Source organism: Zychaea mexicana (genome assembly GCF_025766255.1).
Source record: "Zychaea mexicana strain RSA 1403 chromosome Unknown BDB00scaffold_39, whole genome shotgun sequence".
Classification (NCBI taxonomy): Eukaryota; Fungi; Mucoromycota; class Mucoromycetes; order Mucorales; family Lichtheimiaceae; genus Zychaea; species Zychaea mexicana.
In genome coordinates this window covers 201,320-226,746 of record NW_026516702.1, presented here as the reverse complement: position 1 = coordinate 226,746, position 25,427 = coordinate 201,320, and the positions used below count along the sequence as shown (strand labels likewise).

The 25,427-nt window shown below is 42.7% G+C and overlaps 8 protein-coding genes across 8 annotated transcripts; 4 read left to right on the top strand and 4 right to left on the bottom strand.

The window, feature by feature from the left end:
* Nucleotides 1-785: 785 nt before the first annotated feature.
* On the bottom strand, nucleotides 786-3,311 carry BDB00DRAFT_387692 (uncharacterized protein). The gene is made up of 4 exons (XM_053117187.1): nucleotides 3,161-3,311; nucleotides 2,048-3,048; nucleotides 1,420-1,933; nucleotides 786-1,262 (listed from the first exon to the last, which is right to left on the bottom strand). The coding sequence occupies exons 2-4, from the start codon at nucleotides 3,025-3,027 to the stop codon at nucleotides 795-797; spliced, it is 1,962 nt and encodes a 653-aa protein (XP_052979434.1). The 5' UTR covers nucleotides 3,028-3,048; nucleotides 3,161-3,311; the 3' UTR covers nucleotides 786-794.
* A 3,581-nt stretch (nucleotides 3,312-6,892) lies between these two features.
* Nucleotides 6,893-7,519, top strand: BDB00DRAFT_824643 (RlpA-like double-psi beta-barrel-protein domain-containing protein-containing protein). Its single transcript, XM_053123627.1, has 2 exons — nucleotides 6,893-7,201; nucleotides 7,289-7,519. The coding sequence occupies exons 1-2, from the start codon at nucleotides 6,971-6,973 to the stop codon at nucleotides 7,496-7,498; spliced, it is 441 nt and encodes a 146-aa protein (XP_052979433.1). The 5' UTR covers nucleotides 6,893-6,970; the 3' UTR covers nucleotides 7,499-7,519.
* Nucleotides 7,520-8,244: 725 nt separating this feature from the next.
* BDB00DRAFT_788214 (uncharacterized protein) lies at nucleotides 8,245-9,201 on the bottom strand (the record flags this gene model as incomplete). The annotated part of the gene is made up of 3 exons (XM_053120772.1): nucleotides 8,245-8,540; nucleotides 8,905-9,054; nucleotides 9,156-9,201. The coding sequence occupies 3 exons, from the start codon at nucleotides 9,199-9,201 to the stop codon at nucleotides 8,245-8,247; spliced, it is 492 nt and encodes a 163-aa protein (XP_052979432.1).
* Nucleotides 9,202-12,381: 3,180 nt separating this feature from the next.
* On the top strand, nucleotides 12,382-13,268 carry BDB00DRAFT_929226 (uncharacterized protein). The gene is made up of 4 exons (XM_053128958.1): nucleotides 12,382-12,667; nucleotides 12,761-12,807; nucleotides 12,890-13,010; nucleotides 13,091-13,268. Exons 1-4 carry the CDS (start codon nucleotides 12,457-12,459, stop codon nucleotides 13,255-13,257), a joined length of 546 nt encoding a protein of 181 aa, XP_052979431.1. The 5' UTR covers nucleotides 12,382-12,456; the 3' UTR covers nucleotides 13,258-13,268.
* A 2,767-nt stretch (nucleotides 13,269-16,035) lies between these two features.
* Nucleotides 16,036-17,236, bottom strand: BDB00DRAFT_387577 (uncharacterized protein). Its single transcript, XM_053117186.1, has 2 exons — nucleotides 17,067-17,236; nucleotides 16,036-16,880 (listed from the first exon to the last, which is right to left on the bottom strand). Exon 2 carries the CDS (start codon nucleotides 16,807-16,809, stop codon nucleotides 16,282-16,284), a length of 528 nt encoding a protein of 175 aa, XP_052979430.1. The 5' UTR covers nucleotides 16,810-16,880; nucleotides 17,067-17,236; the 3' UTR covers nucleotides 16,036-16,281.
* BDB00DRAFT_788212 (uncharacterized protein) lies at nucleotides 17,103-18,138 on the bottom strand (the record flags this gene model as incomplete). Its single annotated transcript, XM_053120771.1, has 2 exons — nucleotides 17,103-17,490; nucleotides 17,636-18,138. 2 exons carry the CDS (start codon nucleotides 18,136-18,138, stop codon nucleotides 17,103-17,105), a joined length of 891 nt encoding a protein of 296 aa, XP_052979429.1.
* A 902-nt stretch (nucleotides 18,139-19,040) lies between these two features.
* On the top strand, nucleotides 19,041-19,722 carry BDB00DRAFT_387535 (CAP Gly-rich domain-containing protein). Its single transcript, XM_053117185.1, has one exon. It carries the CDS (start codon nucleotides 19,193-19,195, stop codon nucleotides 19,667-19,669), a length of 477 nt encoding a protein of 158 aa, XP_052979428.1. The 5' UTR covers nucleotides 19,041-19,192; the 3' UTR covers nucleotides 19,670-19,722.
* Nucleotides 19,723-22,441: 2,719 nt separating this feature from the next.
* BDB00DRAFT_872677 (uncharacterized protein) lies at nucleotides 22,442-22,815 on the top strand (the record flags this gene model as incomplete). The annotated part of the gene is made up of 2 exons (XM_053126991.1): nucleotides 22,442-22,615; nucleotides 22,681-22,815. The coding sequence occupies 2 exons, from the start codon at nucleotides 22,442-22,444 to the stop codon at nucleotides 22,813-22,815; spliced, it is 309 nt and encodes a 102-aa protein (XP_052979427.1).
* Between the last annotated feature and the right edge of the window lie 2,612 nt (nucleotides 22,816-25,427).

Here is a 25,427-nt window from a genome sequence, read left to right as displayed (position 1 = left end):
ACTTACATTATGTCTTGCTTTGAAAGAACTTGAATCAAATGATACGCGCGCTCAAGTGACAAACGAATCTAGAAATGAAGTACGTTAACCACCATCGACAGCTCCAGACAAATCATGAAAACATCATTGTTGAACTACCTTTTATTCTGTATTTCCAAAGGCGGCACAAAGCTAGTCGTTCAATGTGCTTATTGCTCGGAGCTGTCGCTTTCATACTGAAGTATCGAGTCCTTCTTAAAATGCGCTTGACTTCCTTAGCTCGTATTCCTCGCGCTCCTACAAAAGCAGTATATTTTAGAACATCAGTCAAACTCGCAAAAGACTTAGCAGCACGAGACCCCGCCTTTTAGCGGAAAAAATAACCGTACTTTTAGAGGACTTTATGTAAGCTGCAGGAAAAAGAAGGTTACATTCCGGAGTTATCCCCCGGGTTAGGTCATCACTTGTCTTACTATTGTTCCTGCAATATGGCTCGGAGATAAGTGGGAAATATATACTTATCCTCTCGTTTGAGAAAGGGAATCAATACAAAGGAAAACAACACAATGACCAGTTAATTGCTTTACCAATTATATCTGTCCAGAAAAACAGGAGTTCTTGATTACATACCAGGTATATTTGCCGATGTTGCCTTGTAGACGAAGCACTGTTCATGGTCGACGAATGACAAGAGAATGCTGTATTGGTAGATCACTGCGTGCACATACCACGGCACCTCTCCACCAGCTTTCAATCCATCCCCAGTGTTTTCTTGATTTGTTTCCTTTTTGCCAATAAGCATTTTTTATTGAATATCATGATCGCTGAAGATGACATGAAGCGAGGTCCACTGCAAAGATGCCTCCCTTGTTATCCCCAACTATACTTGTTTCTGCAAAGCGATAGTTTTGTTGCTGCAAAAACTCGTCTACGCTAGGCTTGAGTTTGCTTTGTTTACTACTGTGTGCACCTGAATGATGCCCTGTTCCCGTGATGATGTAAACAATGCCTTGATAGTTTTTGAGTTTGTACAGACGTTCTTCAATCATATCCAGAGCCTCGTCGGTGTGGAGTCCATGCAAGTCAATAAAGGCCTCATGTTGATTTCGTTGCTCAAAGATGCGTTGACTGGCTTCTGTATGCATTTCCTGCATGAGCCTGTTGTAATACTTGGCTTCATTTGAATACGCTTTAGCTTTTGCACCATCGCCTTGTAAATAAAATGCAGTGGCTCGACTAAAGAACCGGTTCCGCAGCATGCCGTAGTTGATCGCTTGTTCTCTCTAATTGTTTGTGTATGTGTCATTTGTTTCAACAGTTATTTCAGCCTATCCTTTTCAGCCCTGGATAGTTCCTCCGCTTCTTCCCCTCACTTGACTAACTATGCACTGTTTACCCCTTTATGAATACATAGGCTTTCAAAGTAAAAAAAACACGTACCTGTTTGAGATACTCCTTATTCAGCGCGCTACCTGTAATCAGCCACGGAATACTGACAGGCTTCTTCAACTGTTGCGTCAGACGGCTTTCGGACATTGACAAGCCCATCTTTTTGGCATTCACAGGTTTCGACTTATTGCTTCCAGTGGCCTTTCGTTTGGCGATCTCAGCAAAGTTGGCAGGCTTTGTTGTAGTTGCAGGAGCAGCAGTAGTGGATGAAGATGTCGGAGTACGGACTTTGGCAGATGCAGAGAGAGATGGGAAATCCTCCTGCTCAAGCTTCTTCTCGATAACGGGTTTGTTAGTCATGTTATTTTTGCTTGGCGTCGTGGGTGAAATGGACTTCTTAGGTTTTTGGCTCTGTAGTCCCGGGTATTCGGATTCGTCAAAGCGAATAGGTTTGGCAGCAGTCGACTGGTGATTCTTTTGGCTGTTGATCTTGTTGGCTACTTCAATGACATCGATATGATGGGAGAACTCGCAATAATCACCTTTCAAACATGAGCCTTGTAACCTAACATAGTGAGTCAGCAAGAGTTGCTTGTGCGTGCACACAGTATAGAGACTCGCCAATTTATAAACAAGAAAAAAAAAGAGGGATGAGGGACTGATCTTTTCATCAACTTACCAGAATTTACACACTTTGACTTGAAGATCATGCGCAAACCAACAGTCTTTCCGATAACATTCACCTGCAAGAAAATGTCGACACACCTGTCTCTTTCTCGATAGATTTGGTGGTGGTGACACGTGCTGTTGTTGTTGTTGGTTCTGTGCTTGCGCCACCTGCTGTTTGCGATCAAATAATGATTCGGTGGCCCTGTCCAGATCATAGCCATGCTCCTCAAGTGTTGCTGTCAATTCTGCTTCGCTCAAATCCGTGAAAATCGACTCGAGCATCTGCAAAGCAGACATGTCCTCACCCACATTATCCACCTGCGACTCTTCAAAAGATGGATCCGTCAACGATAGCTTGTTAATATCATGGATGGTATCCGTGTCGAGCAATGCCCCATGGTAATACTGCAGAGTCGGATCAAATTCTTTTTCATCCTCGCGGGAGTAGGGTTCGAACCGATCCCACCATTCTTCACCATTAGCGACATCATTGCTATTGTTATTGTTGTTACTGTCGTTCCCCCAGATACTCTTCATGGTTGACTCAGGCGGTGCGGGAATCCAAGAAGAGCTACTGCCGTTCCACGGACTCAGGGTTGCCGTAGACATGATGCTAGAGGTGGGCGGACGAGTAGGAGTGGTGATGGGGGCGTGAGTAGTGGAGGAAGGGGTAGTCATGTCATCGATATCAAAATCATTTAATAACTGGGCATTAAGGAGATGGGTGCTAAGTACAGCATCATCGTCGTCGACATTTTCGTCGTTGTCAGCAACAACAGCATCATTGATACAGCTGCTGCTGCTGTCTTGGTGACAATTCCCTCGTTGGTCGTCGTCAAGATTTTCTCTCGTGTTGAATGGATCAAATCGGGCTATTGTTCGCTGTGGAATAAACGATGGGGCACTAGCATCCAGATGAAGAGGATGCCGCTCCGGTAGTGGCGATGCAGGGGCTTTTATCTCCAAGGATGGATTAGGAGACGACGCCATTAAAGGTGCGTTCCCAAATAACTGTTTGTTCCAGAGCGAGACGTTTGGAGCAAGTGTATTTTTTCATATACAATGAGAAATCAATGAATTCAAAAAATTAGTTTTTGCACTCTTTGTTTTTAAAGAATCTTACCTGGAACGTGCGAGGATAGTCTGTTTGAGTGGGATCATCAGCTTTGGAATCGGACGGTGGCCTGGTTTAAAAAAGAAAAGAAAAACAAGAGAGGAGCATTGATAACGACACGAAATAAGAAACTCAAGCAGAGCACTGAATTACAATAGAATTGTCAACAACTTACGTTTGCAGTAGTGGGAAAGCTGAATTCCACTTTACATCGAATCCAGTAGGATTAGACATTCAGAAAGTAAAAGAAGAAAAGTTTAAAAGAAAGCGAAGCTGTTCGTGTCTCCAATGCAACAGATTACAGGAATTTCAAATAGCGGAGAACTAAATTTTTAAGGTTGGTTTAAGATAAAAAATGTAATGCTTTTATATACATAGGACGAAGTAAAAGAAGAATAAAAAAGACAATAACAATACGGGCTATGTACAATTACAAGTATGAGATAGAAAAATAGATATAGCAGTGTAAGGCTAAAATAAGAAAAAGATAGCTGTATATATGTGGATGTGCGTATGCCTGCTTCTGGGAGAGTCGTGGTTTTTGTTTTGATCCTTCTTTCAGAGATGGGCCAGTGCATTTCTTCGACGCATTGCGTAGATGGGCAGCTCGACAGTGTCACCAAGTATATCCACTTTTATAGCACGCGATGGGTTTGTCCTTAAGCAGTGATCGATGTAAGTTGGCGTTAGCTGAGAAGGCAGCAGGATAGCGACTTCGTCGAGTTCATCATCGGACGGGAGCTGGTGATCTGACAAGTGATCATCGCTGGAAGACCAGGAAGTAGAAGAAAATGTTGAATCCATCATGTCTGTAATGATGTGATTTGTCTGACTGGGAAAAATTTGGATATGAAAGGAAGAAGAAGGCGATGAAAGATGTGGATAGGTGAAAAAGAGAGTGGTTTCGTGCGTGTGTGTCTGCACAGGATAGTTCTTATATTAAAATCAGCAAAGAGGAGAAAAACATGGCGCTACATTTTCCGGGCACCTCACGCCACGATCATGAACATCACCCCATATTATCTTTTGTGTGCGTGCTATCTGAACCTTAAATGCGCTTGCACTGTGCAGCAGTAAGCCGGAGATCCATTCACAGTGGACCGATGGTACCGTTGATGCGATCAATCATCATGCTTTGTCATGAATATGCGTTGGATTGCTTTGATATATTTCAAAAATTCAAATGTATTCCAAAAAATTCAACATTTACTGGGTCAATATATCAAAGATTTCACGGTCTTTCCGTAATTACACAGAGCTGTTTATATATAAAATTTAAAAAATCACCCTACTACTGTACAAGCAATGACAGAGCTACTACATGTGTGCACATCTTACCCACCGCTGACAAACACACCATAACCCAGATCCTCAACATAGCAGCCGGGGAATCGAAAAGAACGATGCGACTTATTGTTAAGGTTTTGTGAAAATGTACCCATCAGCACACCGCAACATACACTGAGGACGACAAACCACGGATTCAAGATACCGAGGGGTTTCGTTCTGTTCGTTTTTTCGATTAAAAGCTTGTAACACACACCAACTGCTGCTGCTTGATTAAAAAAAAAAGTCCGACATGGCGTGTTTTTTATTTGCAACAGCGGATCGAATTGCTCCAACGGATGAATGTATGCAGATAATAAAGTATGCACCGGCTAGAAATGCTAAATTATGTGGGGCGATCACTCTACTCGCGTGGCTTGATCGAGTCCTTCTAGGATATGTAGCATGCTGCAATATTAATTTAGTCCATTTTCGTCACAGCATATATTATTGGTGATTGGGCCGGACAGGTACTTCTAGTAGTCACTATTGCACTAGTACGGTCACCGTTGCCAAAAACTGTGCACGTTCCTACTTTCAAGTAATGCAGTACAGAACTTTAAAAGAAGCTGGCATCAAAAAGCCACCTGTGAGCGTATATCGGAAAGGTCGGCATTGAACACAGCAGGTACAAGCCATAGATTAGTCACACACTGTATAAAGAACCAGTGTGGATAAACATGCTGCCGTCTGTTTCAGCTGCTTGAAACAAAGACCTTTCAGACGTGGTTATAGGTAGCAATGGCTTTCTCTGTGCATGCGTACAACAGCATCCACCTAACGGTGATGCCATATGCAAAATTGAATAGGCTAATATTGATAGGTCATCTGTCACTGCATCACCACGGCTACCATAAAGGCCTTCAGTGAAAAGTAGCTTATCAATGATGACGGTAGTATGGAGCTACTACTGACGCTTGTTCTCATGATTGGTACCCCATTCGAAACAGGTCTGGGCAAGATACTCGACCTCATTGAAGCTTCTACAAGATCGTAGATTTGCCATGAAAAGAAAAGAAGGATAGGAACACTTCCCAAAGAAGACTTGACAATGGCGAGACCGTAGCTGAACGCTGTCGACGTGAAAGAAGAAAAACGAGAAAAGGCCGACTCAATCTAATCCAAACTAAAGATGGTTAGCAACAAAAGAGAAGGGAAGCTTTGACAGTTCGCGGTCGGTACGTAATCACACAAAAAAGGAAAAGTCAGACAAATAAACGACCAACATGAAAAGATGCACAGACGAGGATCTACCTTGCAGATAATAATGTAACCTGCAAGTCAGCAGCTTTATGCTACCTGGTGTTATTGACATTTGCTGCTACCAAGCCCCAGAACTTTTGCAGAGAAATCAAAAGCTCTCACAGGCTCACTTCAAGTCATGAAAGGTACAATGCTATTGGATTTCTCCTATTACTTCACCCTCTCAGGGTATCAAGACGCGTAGATTGGCAGAGTTTTTGGCTGGTTGGTTAAGCCAGAATGGAGGGAATGTTCGCATTCTTTTTGAAATTTGAAAAAAATCAGTTTCGTTCCCCCATTGTTGTTTTGTTTCACGAAACACGGTGTACCCGACTCCTTTGGTAAGCGAGCGCCTATGACGGGCCCATGTGGAAAGACCGATTGAGGAACTCTTCCGGTTCTGATCCGAAAAAGAGAAACCAGAGGCCAAAACCAATTTGTTTCTCTTTACGTGCACAGCCTCAGGGCACGCCATCGTCGCTTGGAAGGGTGTTCTTGTCAGTGAAGCAGGAAGCAAAAGCAAAAGCCCTTGTCGAAACATGGCTGTGTAAAAATGGACGGAAGCTTTGTACTACTCGGGTCGGGACTATTCCGTCCTTTTGTTTATGTTCGAGACCGCTCACCATTGCTAAGGTGGGCGTACAAGAAAAAGAACAATGAAGCGGCGATGGGATACAGTCGGGGAAATGAGTTGCTGTTTTTTTTTTTTGAATGTGAAACCTAACGCCGATGAATTGATCCCATCTTTTTGTGAGCGGGCTTCAAGAGAGAGAGAGAGAGGGATCAGACCTCATCCAGTAGTCTAACTCTCACCAGTCTAGACCCATTGGAGTTAAGACGCACTATTGTTGAACGATGCGTCCAAATAATCCGGTAAATCTGGAGTGCTTTAGAAGCAATAGAAAATTCGATCAGTCAATGCTATCAGCAGCAACGTCAAAAGGCTCGCTAGTTACTGGATTCGCAAGGGCGCGCTCTTTCCTCGTCAATTGTCTCAACACAAGAGACCCGACTCTTCGTCTCCTTCGTGGCCCCCCACTGCTCGTCGATCTCGTGTAGCCATGTTTCATATTCACTTGTGCTTTTTTTAATCACAGCATCGTCAGCAAATCCTTATATAAAGCGACAGGAACAAGGCCTTGCAGAATTTTTTCTACATCTTCTCTCATCAAACTCGCGCACTCTCTCTTTCTTTGTGCTGGTCCACATTTCCCTCATCTGTACATATCATACATCAAGTCATACAACACAATGCGCTCAAACACCTTCACTGTCCTTTTCACTTTGCTCGTCGCCTTCGGTGCCTTCTTGATCGATGCCCGTAAAACAGAATCTGATGCCGCTGTGCGCCGTCAAGCCAACCGTGTCGACAAACGCAACTCTTACTCAGGCCAAGCTACATGGTTCATTCCATCGATCCACGGTGGCTCCATGGGTGCCTGCTGGGAATATGAAGCTGATGATGAATATGTTGTTGCTATGGTAAGATTTCTACCTCCTTGACTTGAATCATTTGATTGCCTTGACAACCAGTCTCCTAATGCAGTTCCTCTTTATCTGTCTCTATAGAACTCAGTGCAATATGGCGATATGACAAAGCAGAGCGGCTGGTGCTTCAAGAAGGTTCGAGTCTACCACCAAGGCAAACACGTTGATGCTGTTGTCAAGGACGCTTGCCCCGAGTGCAAGTATGGCGATTTGGACTTGACCCCTCCCGTATTCAAGGCCCTTGGTGATTTGGATACCGGTATCCTCGATATTACCTGGCATGAAATCTAAATAAAGCAATCTATGGTGCAGGCCACTTAAAAGCTTTATTTTACTTGTTAATAAATATCTATATTGTCTGGAACAAAATTACTACTGTTTGCTATGATTTCAATTGATAATATGGTAACCGGGAAGAAGGAAATCCATGGTCGTTTATTTGGATATGTATAATGGAACAAATATGGTAAAGCTGCTATGGGTTAATGTCATGTTGGACAAATTCATTCGTCTTCAAGCTAGTGGTATCTTCAGTTCCTCTTCCTTGCTCATCCAAGCACAGAGTTTCAAGCATATTGTATGAGCTAATTTCCAGAGTAAATTAGTCCAATGCTCCTCTTGAGACATAAATATCCGTCGGAAATTCATGCTTTGTAATCTTATGCTAAAATGCTCTGGGAAGCTTTCAAGGGCTTTTAAAAGCTTCAAAAAGCATCTAATTGAAATCCCAAATTTCCGACGTTCACCGCATGTGACAGCGACCTCTCGTAATGTTGCAACTTCTGCAAAACCAGTAAATTTCATGGCCGCCGAGTGTTGAGACAACATGAGCAGCTAAATTCCACAAGAGGAGACGGGTTGTCTGCTCGTTTCATATCAATCTCGAGATGTCGTAGCGATTTCAATTCAACCAAAGCAGCACAGAGCAATCCGAATTCATGCTTGTATTCCTGCACATTCCATTGTTCTGGGAACTCGATGCTAGAGACAATTGGGCAAGTGTCCAGCTGAGGACTGTGGATAACGATTGTATGAATTTATTGGAAGTTCTGCAGTTGAAAGATCTCGATTTTAACCTCCAAAAGTGAGGTGGCCCGTTTTATAGTAAAGACAGAATGTCTGCCCGCATCGTATTCGACCAACAAGTGCAGCTCTTGAAGCGACGCTCTTTGCGGACCAACAACATTTGCAATTTGAGAGATATAGTCTACCAGGTAGCCTTCATATCTAAGGCCGCCTACAAAGTCATCATCCGAAAAGCTTCCAAATTCGTTTGCAACGCAGCTATTCTCCGATAAGCTTCCACTCAAGGTTAAGTGAAGATGTGGTAATCCTATTGTTGTAATTATTGCTCCTGTTGTCGCTGCTCTTGTTGTTCTGCCATTTCACTGTCATTATCCGCGACGGTGCTTGCATTCTCTAGTCGTTGGGGTAATGTAATGTCTCCCAAGCTTTCATCTTTACCGTCAGTTCCATTTAGCAATAGACAGGTTCTTGTGTTGGGTGAGCTCTTGGGTTGATCATGTCCACAACAGATTCTGCTTTCACAGTAAGCAACCACAGTGTCTGTAGATAAAGAGCTTTACTCAGGGTTGCCGAGATATTTATTGCGCAGCAAAAGCCATCCAAGAGAGTCAATGATTCGAGCTTGAGTGCAGCATCAGCAGTTCTTGCCAGAAAAATGACTTGCAATTAACGTGTATAAGCTGAAGACAAGTAGATATAACTGCGATAAGCGGGAAAGCTTTTGGTAGAAACTGTTAAGTGAACATCAGAAGCTGTGAGGATTGTTGCAACGTGCCCCAAGAAGCTTTTAGGTAAACTAGGCATCGAGTCAGCGTTGTAGCCTATAAAAAATAACAGAGTTTTTGTATTATGTGGCATTGCATTGATCTTTGATTCACAAGAAAATCTTCCAATCAGCCATAGTATTCGTGTCACTACTGACCTGCTAGTTTCAAAGAGTTTACATTCTTGACTCTTTCGTTTGACATAAGTAAGGATCCGAGAAACCGAGAACCGAAAACATATTAACGAGTCGGGAAGAACAAAGGACGATTGTTGCTGAGCATGAAACTTTTAGTACTGCAACGCCAATTCATGCACATTACATCACGTATGGTTCGCCAAGCTCAAGTCCCCTTACCAGACCAGCAGTTAGAACACGATTCATACTTCACATTCAACTACACACAATCATACTGTTTATCTACAATGAGATAATGCCCGTCTCTTATTCACAATCGTTGCTATGTATACACTACGATAGCTATGTCTTCCCTTCGATTTTGCGCAGTCATTGTACTACAACCATGAATGATCCCGTCCTATTTAAGTCCGCGAACTATAAACTCGGCTTTCGGGACGGTTCTTACGTTCATTCTACTCGGTTCGGTTTTGGCAGAAAACCGACCCAACTTAACCCGTGGGGATCCTTAAACATAACAGTTAGGATTGCGTCAGATGCACTTTTCTGAAACACCCGGTTACGGATGTGGTGTCCGACAAATGATAGAGTGCTGATAACCATTTCGGGAGTCAGCACGCTGGACCTGCCAATACAAACGTTCATCCAGGTATCGGCTTATTCGTACCAATTTTTGCAGACATTAATGCATATGATGCGCGCTTCTTTAGACAAGAATATCGTGATGCTTTCAAAAAATTTCTGTCGGCAAGTTGCTGGTCAAACTAACTCAAGCTTATTTGAGTACTTCCATCTTGCTCATGGTAACTACTTTCATCATCATCATCATCAGCGCTCATAGTAGTCAGGCCTCAGTTAAACACGTCCAACGCTCGATTTAAGCCTCCTTGCTCCAGATTAGATTTACTCGCTCGGATACAGCCCATGCTCAATTTGGGTGCTGCATTCGTCTTGAAGCGCTAGAGCAGTCTATTCAGATTCTGCATAGGCAGTCGATCGCAGATCAAAAAGCTCGGTAAACAGCGACGATCTCTCGTCTGCCAAAATACCATCAATGGCGAGCGCTCATGAGACGATGGTGCCATTGTATTTAGATCGATTAAATGTGGCCTTGGCTTAAATATTAAGATTTTGATACTTCTGTTGGCTGTCGCCAGTTTTGCTGGTATGCATTATTGTAGTCCTGTCGTTAGCCATTCTTGCAGAGGACGCGTTTGGAAGAGAGTAATCCAGAATATAAAAAAGGGGGACGGGGGCATGAACTTGATCACTTCCTCCACTCCGAGAAAGGAAGCCGTGTTGCTTCAAATAGGCTGATGATGCGTCTCGGGAGCGTCAGTATGTTCTGCAAAATCAATTCGTTACTCGTGCTAGAGAGTTAATGACTTTACTCGTGATGTATCACCAAGCCATCGTACAGATGACATGACTCAATTCTTTGTATGCTGTAATGATAAATGTATGATCATTGCAACAGTAAATGCATTAATACTGGTTCATTCATCGCTTGGTGTAGATGGCCGTGACCTTTCTTTATAATAAAACAGTCTCTGTTGCATTACTAGGCGTAAAAAACTGCTTTGTCATATATTTCACGATTTTGTTCTATCCATGTCGTCTGCTGTATGCTTGTATGTTTTCCTTCACATAATCGCAGGATGTCAGGATGGGTGCATAAGCGAGGCACAACAGTCAGAATACTGTATGTGTCAAACAATACGTTGTCTTCTCTTCCTCTCGGTCATCAAAGGTATTCACAATTTTCAGTATGTTGCATGACCAACCTCCTGGACGAAAATTTTCCTCAACGCATCCACGCCCTACTGCATGAGTTGAGTAAAAGTAGAAAGCAGTCTATTAAAATATTTTCGCATCTTTGTATTTAATAACAAAAGCGTAATATAGCATAGCATAAGTACACAACTAATTCATATTTATATAAGAAGGATGTCAGAGCTCATTTAATGCAAGCAAAGAAGGAAAAAAGGAAGCATAGTAGTATGTATCTTGAGACAGCTAAGAAGCATATGCCCTTGTCCTTTCGCAATACGCAACAACTGAGAGGTAGTAAGGTACGTGTCGCCATTATTTTTAACAACATTCGGAGATGTAGTCCGGCAAAAGGCTAAATGATGAGTATCCTTGTTTTATTCTACATACTACAAAAAAAATGCAACAATTTGATGCGTCAAGAAAGAAGGGATACGACGATCATATTCTTACAAGCAGGAAGATGCATGCAAAGACAAAGTAACCTACTACGCAACATCCTTGTTATAATTGATGTTCCACACCGGCAGCTGCATGACGCACATACAGAAATAGAAGTTCAAACAAACAAAAACCTCGGCTTCTTACAAGGTAGGAGGCTTATTATCGAATACTTTATTTCTCTGTCGTTGGTAGTGTCGAATACTAAACTAAGATCGCTATGCAGAAAAACTCCGCCGAATAGCTATCATGTACATAATTGTCTATCCCTTCCTCGGCCATCGGTGAGTGCAACAAACGAGTAGCAAGACTTGCAGATTAGCACTTGAATTGGACGAGCGCTGGTGCATATTTATTTCTAGTATACTGTAAAGCATACTTGGAGTAATGTTTATCTGTAGAAGCCATATAAGCAGCAGTTATAATGTTTTCGCTTTTAAACTTTTCGCACACTATCAGTCAAATAATACTCTTCTTGACACGATACTTGGGCGGAAAACTCCCGATTTCAAGTAAAGTGGTTTATATACTTTTTCTATGTAGCAGTAAGTGCAAACAGCATGCTATGTAACAAAAACTCCTTTTTTATCCTTTCGAAAGCCAGATCGCCGGAGAAATAGGGGAAGACTGAACAAGCATTCAACAAATGGCATCCACTGATGGCAGGTTTAGGTTCACTAGGCTGCGTATTACTCTTACATAGCCCGTATTTTGGGGATATGGTAAAGGCTCCCCTGAAAAGCATCCCTTCAGCCGACGACAGCGAATTGACAAGCATCGATACAGGAAAGTTATGCTACCTGTTTCTTCTTTCTTTATACACGTACATAATCACCCCTTAAAAAAACAAGAGTGTGTCCAGGATACTGCTACTAGTTCAAATAAGATAGATATCCTTCCATCTAGTATACGTACACTGCATAGCACCACTACTACTATCGTTGCTATTAACACGCCGTTTTTACCATGTTATAAAAATAAAGGAAGGGGTGACAATCCTCTTTTTCATTTTCTTTTTAAAACACAAAGCTCGAATCTCGTTCTTCCTATTTTGCCCTCTCGCGTTATTTTTCTCTCCCTATTTTCATTTCGACTCGAACAAAAACAAAGCATGTTATCGTCCCTAAGCCTTACCGCCGTTTTTGTTACTACTATGATGACGCTTTCATTATCTATGGCACCAGCTCAAGTATGGGGCTCGCCGATCACTGCTACTAGCAGTATAAAGAAACGTGGCGACTTAGTAACAGATACTGTGAGCAGTATTATGCTTGTTGGAGAGGCAACCTTTTTCCATCCAAAGGAAGAAGGCGGTGAAATAGGTATATACATCAAATCTTTCCGCTACGCTTCGTTGTTAAAAATATACATAGTGTCTAACTGGATTATTGCCCTATAATAATCATAATTTGTAGGATCTTGTGGTCCTAAAGAGAATGACAAAAGCAGAATCGTTGCTTTGGTAAATTTTAAGCTTGATCCTTTTTTACATGTGTAATACTTTGAATGAGAAGAAGGCTTACCATGGCACCTTCACATAATAGAACAGCAAGATGTATGGCTCAAATAGTATCAGCAAATATTGTGGCAAAGAGGTTTTGATCAAGCACGGAGACAAAGAAACCATTGCTACCATCACTGATAAATGTCCTATGTGTGGTGATGGTAACGGCATAGCTCTTTGGAATGAAATGAAATACCATCGAATTTTTTCTAACAACAACTTTACCTATGTTATCATTTAGGCTCTCTCGATTTAACACCAGCCATATTCGAGGAGCTTGGTGCGCTTGTTGAAGGTGTCATTGATATCATTTGGTGCTTCCTTGATTCACCCGAATGCAAACCTAGTGGTAGTAAAAAACATGGGGACAAGCAAAAGGAGGACGATGATGATGATGAACGAACTTAAAAGCTACCACTGGCTCAGTGCATCCTTACGTTGAGACATTGCAAGTAGAAAGGTTGTTGTTCAAGTCCTTTTCTCCATTTATTTATCTATTAATGTTATATATTATGTCATAGTCTTCTTTTTTACTACCCTCCTTGTTGTTGTTTTAATCTATATACTTTTACCAAAAAATCATTACATCTGCTTGTTGAGTATGCATGCTGTATACTTTAAGTAATATGTACGTATTGCGTCCTTGATTTATATGACTCAGTTTAATTTTCCAGCATGGATATAGCAAAAAAAAACTGTGTGGTATCAACGAAGAGGGACAATCAATAAGATCGTACAACCAAAACTTTCTCACACAAAATTATTTGGTTTCAACTGGGCTGTTCCTAAGAGCACCCCAAAGTCGCGAAGTTTGTCGACCCGCTAAACTACTTGTTTGAGGAAGAGAATCTTTCGCGAGTCCGCTGGGTATTTATTGCTATAGCAAGATTTCGAGACCGAAAAGTAGCGATCGTTTTTGCGATACTGCTGGGAGTGCTCTATTAAAATGCTCTGCCGTTGGTGTTGATAGAAACATAAAAGAGCAAACGGCGTCAAGGGACACGATTGTTGTTGAAGAAATAGGTCAGATTACGAGCTGGTGGTCCCGTTTATTCGCAATGTACACTTAGAAGGTGTGCCCCTTCTCAAGGTGATACCTGTTTGCTTGGTTGCCTGATGATCATTAAGCTTTTCTGGCGAAACCCCGGTCTGTACCTACAGGTCAGCAGCCGATTTCCCAACCGAATCGATTTCGCCTTGCCGTTGAATTCACACATATCAGTTGAGGCCTTTTGGTCTATAAACACTTTCCAGTAATGTGCTATTACACCTGTGCCCGATAACAACGACGTGAAGGTGGTCTTGGTGTTCTAGATCCGCATGTCCAACATGCAGCACTACAGCTCACTGGTGGATGCTGCCTGTGTCTCACATCAATGTAAGCACTGCACCAGCAGAGTCCTTTGTCTTGCCCATTGTCCGCTATTGCTTGTGCACTCTCTCTCGTTCGATCGATGCCCTAATTCCACCGGCCTTCTCTGATGGGCGGTCGACGGAGCTCAAGGCTATTCCCTCACTGCGTGTTCGTTTACAAACGGCGAATAAGTTAGGGCTACAGCCCAACCTTTTTGAAACCACCGTTGGGAGTTGTTCTTGAGCTGCCTATTTTGGTCATGTGTCCCGGCCTCCCGTCTCAGTCGCCTATCAGCCAACCATACAAGTGGCAGATCATATATGTCAAGGACCTCTTTTATTTCAATCGTACCTTAGCTCGCTTTCGGCGCCTAACACCAACACTGCGCCTGGGGCTTGCTTTGATTACATTGACCGAGGTTCAAGGTATATCGATCCACACTTCGAGCTTTTTTTTTCGACCAGCTGACAGCTTAACCACAAATCCACCAACTCGTTTTTCTTTATCCTTCCATGGCGCCCATCAACTTTTATTACCGACTCTTAGCGATGGGCTCGCTCTCGCCAAAATCGCTACCAAAACCGTTCACGAACATAATCGAGCGTTACCCACCGCCCTTCCTTCTCCATATCCTCGGGCACAAAAAACTTCGTAGCCATGAGCCTTTAAACCAGTGGATGCCACAACTTTTCGACAATGTCTGCCCAGTATGCCACGAGCGTGAATCTGATCAACACATTAGCAGACACATTAGCTAGGTACACGGATAGAATATATACAAACAACCGACCTTCTTATTGCTGCAATATGGACTTTCCGAGGAAACGCGAGAAGTATGAGCTTCTACATAAATGTCAGGAAAAAGTAGCAAGGCATTTATGCACACCAACGGATAAGGTAAATTAGGACGATAGCCCTTATGATAGGGAGATTGAGAACATGTCGCTGTTCGCGGAGTAGACCCATCAAACGTATGAAATAATAACGGTAATCTCTGCCATTTTGAGCTTGATAAGATATGGGCTAGACTGAAGCATGCAAAGAGATTGCCACAGTGTGCTATATGTAATCAAATTGGGTCGATCCATGCTAAATGTGTGCAATACGATGTTCTTGCCAAGTGAACCCGCCTCTGTTCCGCCTGTGCAGAACTAGACATACTCAATGCAGTAGCTTACACGTTAGAATTGTGCTTGTTTATATAATTAAGCTACTATAAGGCACTTGCAGGAGGATGAGAAAAAAAAACGGTTCGTGATACAAAGATAGAAGGCAAGCTCCACGAGATATGAGAGATGTGTACGTTTGTCGGACATTCACACAATTCAAGCAGAATGATGGTGCCACGTTCCTGTTTTTATGATAGAGAGAGTATGCGGCGTGACACACTATTAATACGGTTGCATGAGCTGAGCAACAGCACATACGTATTTATTAGCTATGGTAACGAACCTTGTGGTGCAATGCAACTTGGTGCACTTTGCGCCACTTTATGCATTTTCAAGGTAACGTACAATTACACAGGGCGGATGATGGTTGAATTCACTACTACATGGTATGGTCTGCACACAGCGGGACCTGGCTAGCACCCTCAAGTGCTGAAACGAAATTCGACAGTTTCTGTTTTTCTACGAAAGTATGGCTAAATGTTTTCCTTTTTACCCACAGCAATTATTTGGCGGAAGGGGGGCTAAATAAAGAGAGGTGCTATGACATCAATGCACCAACGTGGGGACATTTTACTAGAAGCGGACTTCCATTTGCCAAGGGAAACGTGTGCCCATTATGAACCTCTTTCATGGTATGGACATGTGTATTCACTCCCGCCATATACACACACGTCATTTAGATTCATCCACCAAAGCAAAAGGCAGAGAAGGTTCGCACAGACGCCCGCCGCACTTTATCCAAATTCAAGCGAATGTTTTTCTTTGGTGTAATACCAAACACAACAAACAACGTCGTCGTCTATGTTTAGCTAGCAGCAGCAGCAGTAACTATACTACATTTGGAAGCCAATAATAACAACAACAACAACAACGAACCATCATCATGCGCCTTTGCTCTTTTTTTGTGTCTCAGCCAAAAATTTGGATGAATTTTATTTTTTTTTTGGGGGAGGGGAATGGGGAAAGCCGGGGGAGGGGGGGAGCACAGAAGTCAAAAGGGGGATAGTTGGTTGGGTGTTTGGGAGAATAGCTAGAAGAGGTTTGAGTCATAAAGAAACAGGGCAAATGATGCCCAGAGAGAGAGTGTATGTGTGCTCGTGGGGAAGTGTGAGTCAGTGAGTAGGTGAAATAGTGTGTGAGCGCGAAGAAAAAAATGGCTTTGAAACAGGCCAAAAAAGTCTTGTGGTTCTTGCTGTGATTCGTTTCGTTTCCCAGAGTCAGATGAGGAGGTGTGAGATCGCTTCTTGGATTTGAAAAGTGCTTTGAAAGAAAAGAAAAGGGATTGACACCTGAGAACGTCCCTAAACATATAACAGGACTGTGTGTTCTGCAGCGTGTGTACAATCGGTAGAAGAGAGAGAAAATATAGTACAATAGAAGGGGAGAAGAAGTGTAATGTGAAAGGGTGTGCACAAACCGGAGAAAAAAAGAAAGCATTTCCTCGATGGAGAAAAAGTACCTTCACAAATAAACCCAGTAGAAGAAGAAGAATAAAACAAAAAAGAAAAAAAAAACAAACTTTTTACAAAGAAGAGAATGTTGTGGATTGTGTAAAAGTGGTTGATGGAAGAAGTGGTGTGTAAAACGTGGAGTATAGTCGCGAAGGATGCTCTTGTCCGAGTGGAGCAAATGGAATCAAAAAAAAAACAGTTTGTGTCGAGAGTTGAAGAAAGAAAAGAAAAGGAGTAGAAAACGGGGAGTGTGTGTAGTGCGATGGCCCAACGCGAGGTTTAGGAGGACATCTTGAGCATCGATCGCAGGCCACGCTGTATCTCGGAGAGGTCGGCGTCCAAGCTGTGGGCAGTCTTCATTCTCGGAGGAACGGAGGTGGAGGGATGCTGATGGTAGTAGTAGTCGAAGGTGGTGTTGGTAGTGGAAGGAGTAGCGGCAGCAGCAGCGGGAGGGGTCGCAGTAGTGGAAGGACGATGGCGAGGCACCAAAAGACTCATGAGTTCCTTGGACTGCTGTTGCAAGTCGTCCATCACAAACATGCCATCGTGGTCAAGGTGTCGGGAAAAGGCCGGCGGCATGGGCAGAGCGCTTGGAGCAGGTGCATTGCTGAAGCAAGGGCCACAGTAGACTTGGCCATCATTGCTAGACCGGCGATTACGTCGGCGGCTTTTTAAAATAAAGGAAGCAGAAAATGTAATTAGGAAGGAGAGAAACGACATTAAAGGAGCTTTGGGTGTATTTGGTATATCTTCTATTCGGGAGAGCGAGTTCGGGAGAGAGTAAGAGAGAGAAGGGGAGAAGAAGGGTTTACCTTTGGAAGCCACTGTCCGAATCGTTTTCGGATTCACCCGAACTCGACACCGGGCTGGTGCTCAAGATGTCTACCTGAGACTTGTGCAAAGCATCTGTCATAGAAGCAATGTCTTTTCTGCGCTCGACTCGACGAGCCTTGACGGGCATCACCAGGCGACGCTGTTGTTGCTGCTGCTGCTGCTGCTGCTGTTGAGGGTGACGAGGATAAACGGAAGGAGAGTTGTTGTTGGGCTGCTTGGAAGATGGCTTGTTATTCTTCCAGTCTTGCTTTTTGTTGGCAAGCTGCTTTGGCTGCTGCTGCGATGAGTCGGTAGAGTCGGCGGAAGCTGCTGCGGCCTTGTTCTTGTTATTATTCTTTTTCTTGTTGCTGTTATTGCGTTGCTGCTTGGGCTGCATTGCTGGGGTTCTGGAGGGAGCATTGGGCTTTGATGCAGCAGCTACTGGCAGTTTTGCAAGATTGTTCTTTGGACGTGGAATAATTGCCTTGTTATTGTTTGCCATCTTGTGTTGGTCAATGTGAGTAAAAGTATAAAACAAAAAGTGAAAACAAAATAAAAGCAAAAAACTATGTAAAAAGAAGAAAGAAACAAAGAAAAGGAAAAACGTGTTGCGTGTGAGGAGACGGTAGTTTAGTGACGAAAGAGAGAGAGAGAGGGAGATGAGAGATGAGGAGGAATAAATGAGTATGTTGATAAGGACTATAAGGGCTGTATGCTGCTTGCCGGTATCAACATATACAAAATTCGAAGGTTAGAAAAAAGGGTGTTGAAAGAAAAGAAGAAAAGAAAGACTTTGTCCGTCGAGCCCAGGGTTTAAAATAAAAAAAATCTAAAGAACCAATCAGAGCACGTTGTCCCACAACAGCAAAAAAAAAAGTCAGCAAACACTCCGAGACACACACACACACGCCTTGTTTCGCCTCATTTATGATAGGGTACTCTTGCTCAGTCATGGTAAAGCCCTTTTCGGTAACCATGGTAAAAGTGGGTTTCCATGGCAAAAGCAGGTTCCCATAGCAAATGCGGGTTCCCATTGCAATAGCGTATTTCTATCGCAACAACAGAAAACAAGTAAAAGGTTTGTTTCCTTGGAAACCACAGAGCTCTTCTTTCGCCGAGGGCCTTTTTATTCTTCTGTGTTCTGAACAGACTTGACTAGAAATAGCCGAGTATAACACCGTCATCCCTGGGAGGACAAGGACCGGGTTTATGCCTTTTTTATCTGTACTTGCACAGTATGTGCGTTCATGTATCCCTCACTAGCTAGTATAGAGTATCCTGTAGGCGAACTGACCATGTACTATTACCATTTCTTATCCCTGCCAAACAGGAATGCGAATTGGGCGTTACACCAAATAGGAAAGCGTCTTATTTTCACGCATGACATGAGAACAAAAAAAAAGAGAAAGTAGTAGTGTATTGTGTGTGCTGCACATATCACTCCTTTTAGTCGTACTCTCTGTCTCTCTTTCTCTCACTCGTGCGTGTATAGTCGTGTGTAGAGTGTGTATGCTCATCTTATCTTCCCCCTATCTTTCTTTCCTTCCTTCCTCTTCATGTCACAATCACCTGACAGTAGTAGTAATAGTAGCAGCAACACTGAATTCATTCGAACAATGCGGCTTGCACGACAAGCATCCCACGATGTGTTAAGAAGTCGACATCAGCTACATCTGCCCTCTCCAATGTCAGTTTCAAAATCAACTCGTCTCACATCCTCCCGCTCGCGCATGTCTGATTCGTCAGGTGATGACGAACTGGAGACGCCCAACTCAGTGCCTCGTTTTTCAATATCATCCAGTAGTTCAACGCAGACGACACTGTCAACCCCGCGAAGTTCGCTTCCTTCAGTTCATGAGAAGCAACAACAATCGGGCTCGTTATGGATCGGCCAACGTGTCTTTGTAGAATCTATACGATTAAAAGGCACTCTACGATTTTTGGGCACAACACAATTCAAATCAGGCGTTTGGGCTGGCATCGAACTTGATCACGCTGGATCTGGCAAGAACGACGGCTCAGTGGATAGGTAGAGTTGATATACAATAAAATTCATTCAATGTAGCACCGGCTGATTTGATTGTTGTATATTTAGCATTCGATATTTTAATTGCCCACCAAAAACTGGTATTTTTGTGTTAGCAAGCAAGGTCATTTGCTGTCGCACACAGCAGCAGCAACAACAACAACCACCACCACCGCTTCACCATCATCCACAGCATCGCATTAATACGAGCAATCCCGTATCACCAAAATCTCCACAGCTACGAAAGAAAAAAGCACTTGCAAAACAAACATCGCTACCATGTATAAACACTGCTCGACAACAACAACAACAACAACAACAGCAGCAGCAGCACTTTCAGCACCAACAACGACCTCGACATCCACTCTCCGTTTCACCTAAAACTAGCGGCATCCCTTCACCCGAAATGACTCCAACCGCAATACATGAAGGGTCAAAGATAGATCCTCCTGTCATGCATCAGGATGAAGATAAATTTCATCTCGTATCTAGTATGATTGACAGCGACCACGGTGGCAGTGGTGGTAGTGGTAATTCTTCTACCCTTGCAAATGCGAAAAAGGAAACCGACCTTGCCCCAACCGAATGTTTCCAGTGCAAACAACACGAGCAACTACGTGTTGATCTCGAAACAAAGCTCTCGGAAATGACTGCAGCATTGACGAGTAACACGGATATCACTTTATCGTACAAGAACAGGATCAAGGAATTAGAGCAATCAATAGAGGAGCTCAAAAGGGCAGGCATGGAGACCATTGAGCTGTATGAGGGTGCGACGCAAAAGCACGACGTGGATATGAAAAGACACACTGCAAAACTGGCACAGGCACATGCACGCATCCAGGCCCTTGAAAATGAACGGGATCGACTCAAGTTGGCCAAGGAAGATGCAGAGACGGTCTTGTCCGAATATACCCAGACAGAACGACCCCAGCTGATTGAAGAACACGACCAGAAACAACAAAAAAGTCAAGACGAATTCAAACAACTCAAAGCTACACTCGAACAAGAGCGACTCTCGCAGCAGTCTGCAGAGCGCGAAAATGAGCGGTTACGAGAGAAAGTGACTCAATTAGAAAACGAACTTGGTGCAGAAAAACACTCAACCCACCAACAACAGCAACAAGTAGAAACGGAAAATCAGCAACTCAAACAAAAGTGTCAGGCGCTGCAGGAGACGCTCAAGCAATCTCAAACGGAATATCAACACTTGCGCGACCGCGTCAAGGAACTGCCACCGACCCCGGTAGGTCTTGCGTCTATCCCTGAACAGCAGCTGCAGGCACAGTTGAACGAAGCACGCACTATGTTGGATTGCATGCGCCAGGAACGCGTCCTAGAGTCCGAAAAACATCGTCGACAAATCAACACACTCAATCGCGATATCGCTGAATTGGAAAGCTTGATCGAAGCCAAGATCTTTAAAGAAGCGGATTTGTTGGAAGCGTTGGATAATGAGCGTCGTGTCGTGCAACGATTACTAACTGAACATCAAGGGTCAATTGCTGGGCATCGGAGGAGAGCAGCAGCAGCAGCAGCAGCAGGCATGTCAACCACACCATCTGCACGGAGTCTTTCGTCTACTGCCTCGTCATCTTCTTCTGGCTCCATATCATCCGCAAGTATACCGCCCTCATTACCCCGGCCAGCAGCTGCAGTCCCACCTATTCCAACAACGGCACAGCAAGAAGATGAAACGCCTTACTGTGAAGTGTGTCAGGTTTCTGGCCATGACCTCATGGGCTGTTCTTCACTACTAGAACAAATTCCACCTTCCACAACGCTTTCTTCATACCAGGTATGTAACCAAGTGTATCATGGATTAATTTAAACTGTAATGAAAAGAGGTCATTTATTTACTCTTTTTTCTGCGTATAGTTACCCTCTAGTAGGCAACCACGAAGAAACGAGAACAAGGCCTTTTAAACAAAGCTTGTGCTGCAGCTAATTTATAATACTTTATTAACACACCCTACTACTACTATACTACTACTACTACTACTACTACTATTACTACATTATTACTCTCACCACTCGCACTCGGACGCATCAACCTCTTCTCGTACTTTTTTGCTCATATAAAACACCCTTTTTTTCCAGCGCATCACTATTTACCTTCTTCATCATCATCATCTTCATATAACCGCCATTAGTATCATACGCTACCAATCACTCCACATAGCTTTCTTTCTCCTTCTCATATCATTTTGTGTAATTTGGTTTTTCCACCCTTCCCCCTTCCCCCCCCTTATTCCCCCTATTTTTCTTTGATGAAAAAATATATATTCTGTACATGTCGAAACACTATATTCTATATTTATTCCAAAGCTTTTGAATATACAATTTTTCCAAGGTTCTAAGACGCACACCTCAAATTAATAAGGCGCAGTTCAAAATTGTTCTGGTCGTGATTTTGGAAATTAAAGTCGCATTATTCAACAATTATAAGTCGTATAATTCAAGAGTATAGGTCGCATAATTCAAGAGTATAAGTCGCATAGCAACCTTAATTCAAGTCGTGAAAATGAAAGAAAAACCAAGTCGCATATTTAGAAAACACAATTCATGATGCTTGAAACTACTGGTAGCAAATCTTACTCTTGATGCTTCATTTCTACATAGCTAAGCAATCTGAGTTCTGTATGTTGGAGAGATTTGGCGAACACAGAAAAAGCCCTACTTAAAAAAAAGCTTCAACTTTCTTGGCAATTAGCCATTGGAGGTTTTTCTGCTACACTTTCCTTATTTTTTCGCTTCTGTATGATAATCCCGGTTACAAATGAGCTCTGCCAAATTTTATTATGAAGGTGGTCACGGAAATATTGTTGATGAAAGTGGCCAACCGGAACCCATGGACTATATCATCAACGAGAAAGAGCACGTTCTAGAAACTCTGACAACTCATACTCAGTACCTTGCAAAGATGCCGGATGAAGTAGCTCCTGCCCCAAAGGTTATACTAAAGGTTGAAAATGACGTGAGAGCTTAAGTTCTGTTTAATAAACCTCAATACTTTAGAATAATGAAGCAATGCGAGATGAACAGCCTGCTGCAACTGATCCATTAAAAAAGAAGCGTTTATTCAGATCAAGATTAATCGAACGTATGGAAACGTATTGCAGAAAAGCAATTATCCGCTTCCAAGGCTGTTAAAGAGCTACATATTGACGTTCGTGCTGCTCAGAGATGGGCTAAACAATATGAAGATTTTTAAAAAGAAGAAACGGGTTTTGAAGGGTGGAACACAGAAGTCATATACAAAAGCTAGTTGACAACAATTCGACTGTGGTGGTAACCGAAGTGAAGGACAGTTTGACCAATGCAATCTATCGTTCAAACTTGCTCAACAACATGCAGTAGCCAGGATAAATGTTGACCATAAGCTCTTTTGTAATTATGTAAAATAAAGTCATTGTACATAGCGGCTTTATTATTTGGTAGTGGCAACAATCAACATACCTTATGCTATTTCCTACCATCACTATCTCTGTACTATTACTATGTTAATATTTATGTTGATAAGCTTTGACTTTGCCTATACATACTGACTTTTTACGTAACAATATTAGTGGATCTGCCTTTACGCTTCAGAACTACAGTATAGAAATAATCCTTTCAAACCTTAAACAAATCAAAATCGGACATCTTCTTGCTTTTGTGTTTGTTCGACAGAAAATAATTGATAAACAAAGAAATGAGTTTTGAGAGAGCGACTACTGTATTGGCACACTCTTCTCTGGTTAAGCAATCAAAATCGAGATACAGTATAAGACCGTTCGCTCCTAAAAATTTGGGGTGACAATGTATGATGACAAAAATAAATGATATTATGATTTGAAACAACACTGGTATACTGTCTCATTACATTTCCCTATTTCAGAAAATGATAACAGGGAGGGATATTAGGAAAATAAATCGTTGAAAAACAACAGCTTCTCCCAATATATTGTCTATCGGCACGAATAGATAGATGAGGATACATACATATGTACCTTCATCTCAGAGAAACAACATGTTGGTTGCGCGCAACATAGTTAGTACTTCTGTGGTATGTAACTTTCATATGTACGGCTTTCTAATGCAATCGATAATGTTATCATAATTGTTTTTATTATTTTACCAAGAATCTCAAGTAAAGTGGAATAAGGATACTGTTTGAACTTACGCTATTTGCATGTGTCCTATAGATGCATCAATCAAAATTGTTTGAATCCCGCGGATACGTTAGCAGGCGGTCAGCAGCCACGACGTTGTCTTTGGAACAGGGATTAAGCCGCTGTCATGAACTTCAGGATCATATTGCGAGGGTTACATGGAACAGGAACGATACTTGAACGTTTCAGAAAAAGAACTAGAATCGTTGGAGACGCCACATCGTCCGACTCGGACGACGAGTCAAATCTTGATATATATCCAAGTTCCAACAATTCTGAAGCAAATGAAGCATCGTCATCATCATCATCATCATCATCATCATCATTAGCACAGTTACCTTAACCGCTATCACGGCCTTCATCATCACGATCGTAACGTCGACAGGAGGAAGTGTCATCATCACCGCAACAGCCACTTTTTCGACCGCCTAGACCGTCATCATCACGCTTACGACGGCAAGCATCGTCGTCTTCAGAAATGAAGTCAGAGACATCATCGCGTTGGTTATTGTCGTCGTCGTCGTCAGTGACTCGGGAAGCACAAAGATCACAACTACCTCCCAGATCTCAAACGGTTGCTTCTTCATCGCAGGTGACAAGGCGCGGAACCCAAGCAAGTTTAAGTTCTGGTAAGGGAATAAGGTTTCCATCCGTATATCTAGCTATTCTGGTGCCGTATTTATTTCTTATTCTAAAATGTGGAATCTGATTTAGTTCCACCATCATCGCAAGCATGATCATCAACTCAACCAGCCTCTTCTCCTGGACCAGAACACCACGGATACTCCACGCGGTCTAAAGCGGGTAAGAAATTTGTATATACAGTAAAGCAAATGTATACGATAAGATGACGTTTTGACGGCTATTTGTGCAATTAAAGACAAAGGGAAAGGTCGGTGGACCGAAGCAAATCAAATAGAAGATGGAGAAAAAAGAGAACAAGATGAAGATGCTTATAAAAGTGGCAATGACGAAGAAATGACACTGATGGCATTGAAACGGACAGTGATCCTACCAGTAGCACTAGTGGCTACAGTAGTACTAGTAGTTATAGTGGTGATGGCAGTTATAGTTCTGAAGAAGATGATAGTGACGAAGACGCGGATGGAACAGAAAATAAGAGGAAACTCGGGCGCCGAAAAAGAGGTTACGGCAAGAGAAGGAAGCCAAGTGCTGCTAGCAAGAAGAGAAGAGCAAAACGAGTAAAGTCAAACGAGAGGAAACGGCGCGGTAAAAAAAAAGGAAGGCAACAACGACATGTGATGAGGACCGGGCAGTACAAAAACCAAGACATAATCCAAGCCCTTCGCAAGGATCAAGAAGCCGGTCAAAAGGACGTCCCGTAAGACGGTCAAGAGGGTAGGATTATAATTTTCTCATATTAGAATCTATGATTGCTTTTATGTTGCTTCTCATTATTGACTTCATCGGACACAGGTGTTAGCGTAGCAAGAACCACTCTTAAGGTAAAATTACAGTATATATCTCTTTTCTTCCGAGCGAGCGCGTGTTTATGCAGCACATGAGGAACCTTGACAACTGAAACCAGCAGTAGATCCCATTGTGCAATAAGGATTTTCTCAACTATCCGGCATGATTATCGCTACGCCA